The 11,564-nt window shown below is 37.2% G+C and overlaps 1 protein-coding gene across 1 annotated transcript; it reads right to left on the reverse strand.

Moving 5' to 3' along the window:
• Positions 1-1,790: 1,790 nt before the first annotated feature.
• On the reverse strand, positions 1,791-11,011 carry COMMD8 (COMM domain containing 8). The gene is made up of 5 exons (XM_037530208.2): positions 10,880-11,011; positions 8,574-8,729; positions 7,679-7,831; positions 4,994-5,149; positions 1,791-4,000 (listed from the first exon to the last, which is right to left on the reverse strand). The coding sequence occupies exons 1-5, from the start codon at positions 10,943-10,945 to the stop codon at positions 3,980-3,982; spliced, it is 552 nt and encodes a 183-aa protein (XP_037386105.1). The 5' UTR covers positions 10,946-11,011; the 3' UTR covers positions 1,791-3,979.
• Positions 11,012-11,564: the final 553 nt, after the last annotated feature.

Here is an 11,564-nt window from a genome sequence, read left to right on the forward strand (position 1 = left end):
CATATTTACAATAACTATAAAGTAAGTATGAAAGTTCTCAGCTATGAGTGGGTAAAAGAAAGTCAGATATACCACTCTTAAAAGACTGCCATATGAGGGCATGTGAGGAAGACATTCCTAGGACACCTGGGGCGGTGTCTGTGCACACTGTTTATCTGTCATCACTAGCATCAGTTAAGATGTCACCAGTATCACTACCTGACTGCAAGTGCACTTCACTGTCTCTTCCTTATTTAATCTCCCTACATTATTTTTTATTCCTTTTCTCATAATTTTTTTCTAATTCTTTTCATTAAAGAATGCCTGTCAAAATAGAGACGTCTTTTTTAAAGTGTCCCATTCCATACTTTTCAGAAATTACACTGTGCTGCTAAAAGCAATTATTTATTTATTTATTTATTTATACAAGCACTGGGTACAGTCAGAAGCGTGGGAGGGTGAGAGAATTCACCAGAGCCAGAGCGGGGAACAGAACAGGCAGACCGGCAAAGTGCACTGCTGAGGGGAGCAGCAGGTGCAGCAGGAGAGGTCTGCATGCCATGGGGGACCCTCACCCATGGCTGGGGATTGAACAGGCACTGCAGAGGCCGCGGGCAGCCTTGCAGCCCAGCGCTGTGCCACCAGGGGAGGCCTGCTGCTAAAAGCAATTTTAAGGATTTACTAAAGTAAGTATGCAATTAGGAAGCAAAATATATCAGTAATTAACCCTTTTGAGAAAAACCACCTACCCCCATCCACTACAACTGCCCAACCCCTTCTCCCATCCATACCCTACTATATAACTCTGGTAACCTCATTTCAGTCTTTAATTTCCACTAGTTTATTTTTATTTTGTCTACTTATCCATTTATTTTCCTTATGGTGCACATACATGTGGAATCATCCAGTATTGGTCTTTATCTTTCTATTTTTGCTTCAAATAATCCAGATTTCCTTCCATTTTGTGCAAATGGTAAAATTTCATCTTTACTTATAGCTGAATACAATTTCATCCAGTATAACTACCACATTTTCTTTATCCAATCTTATACTAGTGGGCACGGAGATTGTTCCCATAGCACAGATATTGTAAATTGTACCGTCATAAATACTGTGGTTCATATAACTCTTAAGAGTTGATTTCAGGGCCTCCGTGGTAGCATAGGTGTTAAGTCTCAGCACTATCACCTCAATGGCCAGAGTTTGATCCCCGGCCAGGGAGCTAAACCCAGACAGGGAGAAGACCTCTCCTGTCTCGCCTGCTGCTCCCCTCAGTAGTGCATTTCAGTCAATCTACCTGCTCTGTTCCCCACTCTGTCTCCGGTGAATCTTCTCATCCCCCATACTTCTGGCCTTGTATGCGTAAATAAATAAATCTTTTTAAAAAAAGAAAAAAAAATTAAAGTCTATTTACAGGAGGGGAAAAAAAAGACAAGCTAACCATAAATTGGTCAAAGACATTTACAAGGCATGTATCTGAAAAAGATTTGTAATCAGACTACATCTCCAACTCTTAAAACTCAGTAATAAGCAGAGTCCAACTAAGAAATGAGCAACAGATTTGGACACTTCACCAAAAACATACAGATGGCAAATACAAAGGTGATAAGATGCTCCACACCATTAGTCATTTGGAAAATGAATATTATTCGAACCACAATGAAATTCGAACTACACACCTATTTTCTGAAATTAAAAAGTGCCAGATAGGGAGTGGGAAGTTCATAAGACTCTGGTAGGCATGCAAAATGGTAGAATCACTTTGGCAAAATGTTTGGCAGGTTATTGAAAAGATAAACATAAACCTACCATAAGATCCAGTCACTTCCCTCCTAAGCATTTACTCCAAAAAAATTTATGTCCATACAAAGGCATGTATACATATATATACACTTCACAGCAGCGTGTATATCTTGATAAGTAAAAATTTTAAAAGCCAAAATACCCATTAACAAGTGAATAAACAAATATGACAAAACTCTACAACAGAAGGGTTCTAGCAAAAAAAGGAATGAACCACTGATATATGTAATGACACAGATGAAGCTCAAAATAATGCTTTAAGAAATCAATTCACACACAAAAAGAATGCATATTATATACTCCATTTCTTTTAAACTTTGGAAAATGTGAACTAATCTACAGACAAGAAGATCATTAGCTACTTGGGGGGGTGAGGGGAACAGGGCACAGAAGCAGGGATAACAAAGGAACAAGGATACTTTCCAGCGTGATACTATATTAATATAATAACCATCTTAATTGAGGTGGTGCTTTTCGGAGGTGTGAAAGTAACAATTTATCAGATTTAAATATGTGCACTTTATGTATATGCTATTTATAGTATACCAGATTTCAAAAAAGGAATTGAATATGCTGATGGAGTAACAACATGTGGTGAAGGGTAAATGAGCAGAGTAAGAATATTTGCTTTTCCAAGGAAGTGCTGCGCAGAGGGACAAAATTCTGCAGGAACCTCATGAACTGGGTATTATTTAAATTGCTGGTCTGCCAACTGCCACTTGTCCATGACACAGAAGACTCGCACAAGAAGGTAAAGTCAACTACCTCACTAAGCACACTAGCTCAGCTGGTATCTTTCATAACCAAAATATCTCAGTATACTGTGCCTCCCTGGTGGTGCAAGGGGTTAAGTCTCAGCACCATGAAGCTGTCCATAGACACTGCAGCACAAGTTCAATTCCTGGCCAGGGAGCGCCACATGATGAAGCAGACCTCTCCTGTCTCGCCCGCTGCAACCCTCAGCAGTGTAGCTCAGTAGATCTGCCTGTTCTGTGAATCCTCTCACCCCCACACCTTTGGCCTACACCCAGCTCTTGTATGCACAAATAAAATAAATCTTTAAAAAAAAAATCTCAGTATATTAACATTTTAGCATAATCACCAACCTCAAAAAAAGTCATAAACAAGCATTAGTCTACAGACACATACTAAGGAGCATCACCTAGATCACCCTCTATCTTCATCTTTATAATTAGAATAGTGTTATTGCTCTAGCTAGTCAAATAATAGTCTCATGGCTAGTGAGCTATGGTTTGTAAAGGAGCAGGTTCCAATTAATTATGTTATTGTGTTCTGTGGAAAGTCATCTAAAATGAAACAACATTGAAAGTGAAATAACATTTTTTATTTGTTAAGAATGCTTGATTTTAGTTAACTGAAATTAAAAATGGCTTTTTCCCAAAGTGAAGTTGTTAACATCCAAAATTGTTACATTCAATATTAAGAGTTTATAACAAAAGTGGACCTACATATAGTCTTAGCTGATATTTAAATAGCAATACACACTGTACAATGGCATCTATTCTTTTTTGCCACAGTATATTCACCCAGTCAGACACAGAAAGGCAGAAAAAACAATGTTATTTTCATTTTTCCTGTTTCCAATGTAAAATTTTCATTTCTACAATTCTAAACTCAAAATTCTTCACACAAATTTTCTTCTTGTTCTTGTCTGAAGAGCTCTTTCTCTAAGAAATTTTATATTTTATAATCTTTCCTTTGAAATATAAGATTAAGATTTAGAATCTCCTGAGATATATATGCAGCTTATATATTCTTTAAGTTATTTTTAATTATCACAAATTAATCACATATATCCACAATACACATCCTTGCTACTCACATACCCTCTTTACGTATATTTGTGCTCTGCGTGATTACATTACTTTAAAGCCTATTTTTAGCTTTTAATAAAACTGTTTATCTATAAACATTTCTGAAATACTTAACAAATGAGGCGAAATTCATTATGAAAATATAACCTGCTATTATAGCTTTTTTAGCTTTCATCTTGCAGTTACTGTCAACCATGTAATTACCGGTTCCTAGAGAAGCAGGTAAGTTTAATCTTTGTAATCTCAGTGCTGCTTTCTCAGCTTGGTATAAAAGTATACCCCCAGTTCTCAGACAACACAGTTTCCTTTTGCATTCAGTTGCAGCAGTGGAATCTGACTGTGTTGATATTCATAATTTCCAGTTATTTCAACTGTAGGACCACCTTAAAACACAAAAAGGGAGAACAGATTATACCAGAATGATGCCTAAATGAAAGAGAGCATGAAGAATTGATACCAAGCACAGTAATTGATGGTGTGTGCCTGCATGATTTATGCTTCAGAATTCCTTAACATTTATACTAATATCTACCACACCCCATTTCAGACATTTAGTCATATGCAAAGACTGAAACCAAGATACCAGCCTGGTGACTGGGCATGTGGACCAGTTATCAAGGCTTGGAAATGGCTGAGTGCAGAGGATGAAGGGAAACTGAAGTACAACAGGATTTTTAAAAGGTAGAGAGCTAAGCAGACTGGTTAATGGCAAGAGTCTGGTAAGAATAACTGACTTTAGCTCACTAGAAAAAATATTGAGCAATAAAGAAAGGAATGTACATATACAAAGATAATTACCTTTATTCTATATCAAAATATTATTTTTCTCATTAAACACTAAAGTTACTATTACATGACCATTGCTTTATGCAGTTTTTATCCATTTATAAATTCTATCTGGTGGCAATCTGATTTTGTTGTAATAACCACAAGTCATATTTAATATCCCATATTTAAGAGGATTATAAAAGCAACTTTATATTATCTGCCCAGTTAGGTAAAAATCTCTTTTCTCTAAGATCATAACTATTTTTAACCAAAACTCTTCAGAATCAACTAATTTTACAGTCCTAGGTTGAAAACTTATTATCATCATTAATAAGCACTAGGGCAAAACAATCTAGCTACAACTGCACTTTTAACCTTTCAAAAAAGGAAACACTACTTAAAAAACAAATGCTCAAAACTAAGCAACTAAAATTACAAGTTATAACTAATTTAATACTTAAAACTAGATATGAAAAATATATAAAAAAGTATTTCTGTGCTTAATATATCAGAAACAAAAGAAATATTAAAAATAAATTATGAGTTTTTCTTTTATTGACCTAAGGGTATCAATTAAAATTTAAAACCATATGACAAAATTAAACTACCTTATTAGCTGCTTCCAAGGAATTTATTAGATTCTGCAGCTCTTCTTTGTTCATTTCAACAGAATATGATTTGACGTCATCATTTTCTTTTACATCTAGATGAAGGTTTAAAAGTGGCATTTGTAGTGCAGCAATTTTGTCACTTGAAATTGCAAACTGTTTAAAATTAGGAAAAAAGTTTAATAGTAAATTGTTAAGAGTATATTAAATATGCATCAGCGCTCATTAATAATACCTTTTTAAAAAGAAGTACACCTGTTTGCTATCAAATACAGAGAAAGGTTAAAGTAATTAAATCCAGGGGCCTCCCTGGTGGCACAAGGGTTAAGTCTCAGAGTTATCAAGCTATCACAAACCACTAAAGCATGAGTTCAATCCCCAGCCAGGGAGCTAACCCACATATGGTGCAGCAGCCCTCTCCTGTCTCACCCACTGCTCCCTTGAGCAGTGTGTTTCAGTAGATTAGCCTGTTCTGCTTCCCACCGTCTTTGGTGAATCCTATCACTCCCCACACAACTCTAACCTACACCTCAATTCTTGTATGCATAAATAAAAATAAATCTTTAAAAAGAAATAAATTAAATCCACGCTTAATCCATAGTATTTGAAGAAAAGTATGAAAAAGGAGAGTGAATGAAAGTGAGAAAGTAGGTTAGGGAAAAAGACAAACAGCAATTTGTGGCAGAAGCAGAAATCTAGAGCAAAGTGACAGCTGGAAAGTACTGAAGTGGATTAATGCAGCAAGAAACAGAGACTTCTTAAGAAATATAAGACACAAAGAGAATTAGTTTATACACTAAGATAAAACTAGAAACACAGGGAAATTCATGGAAATTAAATTAAGTTTAAGTCAAGATCAGCTAACTTACCACTAAACTATTAATATGTTATCAAGATACCACCTTCGATTAGAGTCATTCATCAAAAACATTCAACACATTTACCTCGCTTCCTATTTTCTGTCTAAAGAGAGTATCCTGGAGAAAAAGGAAGAACCAAGTATTTATGATACTGTATTTTTTGAAACAAGCACCATAATTTCATTTGGCAGGCAGCAAAGGGAAATTCAATTTACCTTGAATCTGAGTCAGAAAATCCCAAAATAACTGAATCTCTGTGTGCTACCACTTGCAAAAATTTACTTGGGTAAATGGTAAGGGTCTTCTTACCTACCAACCAATCTCAAAGGATCTCCCTTGTGGTATATTCACTATAGAATCTAATACTCAAATAGCTCCTCCATTTTCTCTCCCCCAAAATAGGACTCATAACGTTGAAGGTATGAAAGTACCAAAGGCTGTCTACGTTACTGATAATTCTCAGTATTTCCAAAAAGTGGTTACACAGTTTGTGTTGGAATATCACCAATGATGAACGTACCACTGCAACAAGGAATTAAAATGATTTTCAAATACTTATAGTTGCTAAAAAGTTCTTCTCTAGGCTGAATTCAAACCCAACTTATTGCAAATCATACTTTGGCCCTTTGTCTTTATCTTCTGAAAACCAGAGCACATACCTACTCTCTCATCCATAAGATTTTCAGTTCTTTAAAGATAACTGTTGTACCTTTACAAAGTATTTTGCTATTCTGGTTACATGGTCATGGTCTCAGTGTTTCCAAGCACCCCAGCTGCAGGGCACAGGCCTCCCCACTCACCGATGGTGTCAGTCTCTTTTGAGTTCCTAGTCATTCTTGTCTGGATGGAATCAAATTATTTAGGTATCTCTTAAATTATGCAGCCAGAACTAAAAGGATTAAACTAAATTAACTAAAAAGACTTTTTAAAAGGTTTATTTTATTTATTTATGCATACAAGAACTGGGGTGTAGTCCACAGGCACGGGAATGGGGGTTGTAGTAAGAGGATTCACCATAGACAGAGTGAGGAGCAGAACAGGTGGATCTACTGAAATATACTGCTAAGGGGAGTCGCAGGCAAGACAGGAAAGGTCTGCTGTGCCATGTGGGTTAGCTTCCTGGCCCAGGATTGAACTCATGCTGCAGTGGCTGCCAAAAGCTTGATAGTGATGACACTTAACAACTTGTGCCACCAGGGAAGCCCTGTTTTTGGTTATTTATCTAGTTATGAATCCACCTAACTGCTATTTTTTTCATATTTCTACTTTACCAACAAAGATAACATGAAACATGTTACCTAGGTTCAATCTTAAGTCAAGAAACACAACATATTTGTTTCATGCTATAAAGGATAAAAAGTTGGTCTAAAATTGTTAAGAGCCCCACTAATCATGACTCTTCTCAAAATGTTTAAATGGTCTTTTAAAAGCACATTATAGATTTCTCCCCCCTTGGCAGTAGAATCATATTTACCAATCTTAGGAAGACAATAAGGAAGACAATAAGGTCTAGAAAGTTGTAGACAAAAATAAATACTGAATATATACTGTTCCACTATATAATATTTAATGATTTACAGCTCTAATTAAATAAATATATGATTAATATAATGTTGTTATACATCAATGTAATGATTTGGCTGTTTACAGTGTATTTAATGTCCAAGTTAATGCAAGAGATATAACTTTATTTTTGATACTTTCATGAAGATAACATATTCTCTAACAGAAATTTTAGACATATAATATTATAAAAATTTATTTCTTCTTTCAATTAAAAAAAAAAACAAGATAAAAAAATTCACGCTCATAAGCAGATTTTCACCTTTAACTGCCAGTCAAAATCCCGTAGCTGTGCAGAAGATATATCAACTATTTCATCTAACAGAGTTTGCTTGATTTCATCTTTCCTACTTCTTAAGCATTTCATGATAGTTTCTTGATGAAATGAATTCAACTGATTCAGCTGCTGGAGTATCTATAAAAACAAAAACAAATGGTTAGAAAATAAAAGGTCTTTCTTTTTAAAATGCAAATGCCTAGCTACACTTTCATATAAACTTTAAAAGGAATAAGATCAATCTTGCATAAACTGTTATAAAACTTAGGAAAAGAAACACATACTTATGATAAATTTTGAGATCAAAATAAAATTTGACACCCTACAATTTCATTATAGGAAAGAAAAACTAACAGGTTCAAATCATTCAAACACAGATGTAAAAATCCTATACAAAATATTGGCAAATCAAATTAAGAGGTACATAAAAAAAGGTTAGTATAATATTCAAAAATCAATTCAAGTCAGCATCAGTTATATAACTTTCTCTGCTTTCTTCTATTTAAATATTTCACAATTTAAAAAACATAAGCAGGGCCTCCCCTGGTGGCGCAGCAGTTGAGCGCTAGGCTGCAAGGCTGCCCACAGCCTCTGCAGCACCAGTTGGTTTCCCGGCCGCCAGTGAGGGTCCCACAAAAAAAAAAAATTTTTTTTAAATAAATAAATAAAAATAAATAAAAGACATAAGGAACCAAAAATAAAACTACAAAGACCCAGAACTTCCACTTATTCATAATTATGAGGTTTATATTGTTATAAAACATGTACTTATTATGATGGTCCTTATATTACATAATATTCTAAAGACCAAGTTAATAAAAAACTCAATATTAATCATTTATTTTTCACTTTAAAGTATACCAATTTGGAGTGAAGTTACCTCTTCATCAGTCAAATTTTTACCAACTACATATTTGAAAAATTTGGTAATATCATCTAGAACATGCTTCCATTCTGTTGAATCCCAAATGCTGTGATAATCCTGGTAGAGAGGATATGCTCGGCCACAAATGCCATCAATTATTTTGTGAAGAAGCTAGGAAAAAAAGAAAATAATTATAAGTAAAATTATAAAACAGATTTTATAACAACCAAATGCTGTTGGGAGAAGTTCATGTTATCTACAAGATCTGCTAAGGTTGAAATGTAACTATTTTTCATATTATTCTTATAAGTTAAAAAGTTAGAGCTTAAAAAAAAACCCAGAACTTCTACAATTTTGTTTACCCTCAAAAGCTAAAATTAACTTATAAATACAATGTTGCATTTCCAATATTCCGAAAAGGAAGGTAGAGTATAAAAATTTCACATTGCAATTCCTTGGACATTTTATTTATGCTAAAAACCAAAGTCTTTTATTGTAGATTTTTCAATTGTCAATAAAGAACCAAGGTATGTGCACTGTGTTTTTAGACGTAATGCTACTGCATACCCAACAGACTACAGTATAAACATAAATTTTTATGCACCAGGAAACAAAAAAAAAATGTGTGACTTGCTTTAACATGTTATTTGCTTTATTGGGTGGCCTGAAAATGAAGCTGAAATTTCTCGGAGGAACACATTATTTGATTCCTTCTCTTAACAAACACCTTGAACCACAATTCTTACCTATCAATATAAAACAAAATTACCTGAAGAAGCTCAGAACAACAACAACAAAAAAGACCAGAGGCAAGATTTTTAGTTGAGAAGCTGTTTTCAAGGAAAGCTTAATGAATTAATTCTGAACTGCTGGGGAACAGTGGAGCTAAGAAAAAAACATAATCACTGTGTTAGTAGTTTGAAATCTGAAGGCAAACAAAACCACAGCTTCCAAAGCTAATGCTGAAGCTCAATTTTGCATATATTGCTTTCTTTTAAGAGTAGGCAAATTTCTTTCAGGTCTAATACTAGGATACTAAGTTTTGGGGTTCTTTTGCTTTAAAATTTAAGGAGCCAAAAAAAAAAAAAGAAGAAGAAGAAGAAATCCACACTTTTCTGCAGATCCTCTTTCAGTAAGCACTGGGTTTTCTTCCTTTCACAGTGAATGTGTCTCCACATTTTATCTTTCAAACTCATTAAAATTTTGCTCCTGCCAAAAACAAACTGTTGGCGCCTTTGGTATTAGGGTTAAATACACAAGCACGGCATATAAAGGCTCCAGCCGCTCAACTCTTGCTCACTTGTCCAGTGTCAGTCTCCTTGCTTGAGGACCTGATGCTACAACAGGCCCTCAACGTCCCCAGGGGCTGGCTGGCTTCTTCCGGCCTCTGTGGCTCCTATTCCTCTGCTAGAAACATTCATTCTCCTGCGGTCTGTCTGGTTCCTACTTATCCTTTAGCTCTCAACCTAGACATTTAGATGCTACCCCTCTACAAAGTCTCCCCTTGCCCTTTCAAATATTGGGTTGCTATCCCTCCCAACAAGCTCATTACTGGATAACTCAGTTTGGTTTCCTTGTTAGATCGCAAGCTCCACCAAAGCATAGGGTGTCCCACCCTATTAGAGGGCTGGGCACAGCATCTGGCAGTCTTCAAAGAAAATCTGGCTGAAAGAATGAAAGAAGCTGCTTTTTCCAGATACTCACAAGCAAAGTTCCTTCTTAGACTCCAGATGTCAACATGTATGTCACCTCCTGAGCTAAAGCCCACTTGGGGCCAAGCTAAAATTAAGTAGCCAAATTTATCAAGCACCTTCCAAACTTTTTTTTCCTGTGCCCTCAAGGGGCAGGGTCAGTTCTCTAGCTCACCGTAGTATGTATGCCCCAGCACCTAACACAGTGCCCAGTGCATAAGGAGCGTGGTGACGGATGAATGAATGAAAGAAACTACGAGGCTGCAAACTACTGCTTGCGACTCCAATTCATACGCTTTCAAAGACTTCTAGGCGACTCCACTACCCAGCCCACGGTCACTAGGTACCAGGGGCGGTGACAGGCCAGGTCCGGGCGCGAGCCCGGGCGCAAAGACGCTGGAGCTGCAACCTCAAGTCCAAGCGTGGAGGCGGGGGGCGCCCCCAAACCTCACTCCCCTCGGCTTTTTAGGATAAACAAAGAGCTACCCAAGCGAAATCACGCCCCTTTCCCCTTCCTTCCAGGGCTGCCCGAGCGGGTCGGGAGGAGTCTAGACAAGAACCGGTCTGACCCGTGAACCGGGCCGCCCGGGAGTCCCGGATCCGCGCTGCCAACTCCAGCGCCCTCCTCACCTGCGGGCTTAGCTCCACAGAAAGCTTTTGCAGCCGCCACAAGGGCGTCGCCTCTTCCGGCTCCATCCTGTGCAAAGCCTGGGCGTCGGTCACGTGACATGGTGGCGTCGCTTCCCTTTTGCGTTGGCGCGCCCACGTGACTCTCCCGGGCGACGGGGACCCTGCTTGGAGCGTCAGGAACTCTAGTGCGCTTGCGCAGAGCCAGACGCACGCACGCTTTCACGGTTGCTAGGGGGAGTTCTTTTCCTCCTGGCGGTGAGGTTGCTTCAACCTCACTGTGTTGTTACGTGAAGGCAACTTTGTGCATCACTCAAAGCAGTTCGTAATTTTGTTCATAGTGCTATTGAACTTTGCTCTCGTCCATATTTGGGGGGCATCCTGGAGGTTTGATGCTTCTTTTAAGAACTTTGAAGGTTTACACAAAGTTCTAAATATAGATTGCCATAAAAGATGCTGTTTTCATCCCCATTGCCAAATAAACACCATCAAGTAAAAACAGAGGATGCGCAGTTAAGTAAGGAATTCTTGATAAACAACGAACAATACTTTGTTATAAGTGTACCCTAAATATTCCTTGGCCAGTTTTAGTGCCCCGTGCTGCCCTGTCTCAGTTGGCGAGCCAGGAAGGGGCATTCGTGGTTGACCAGCCTAAGGGTCCTCACCTTGTCACCTTAAAGCACAGAGC

The sequence above is a fragment of the Talpa occidentalis genome, unplaced genomic scaffold, assembly GCF_014898055.3.
Source record: "Talpa occidentalis isolate TD23 unplaced genomic scaffold, MPIMG_talOcc4v2.1 talOcc4.6, whole genome shotgun sequence".
Lineage (NCBI taxonomy): Eukaryota > Metazoa > Chordata > Mammalia > Eulipotyphla > Talpidae > Talpa > Talpa occidentalis.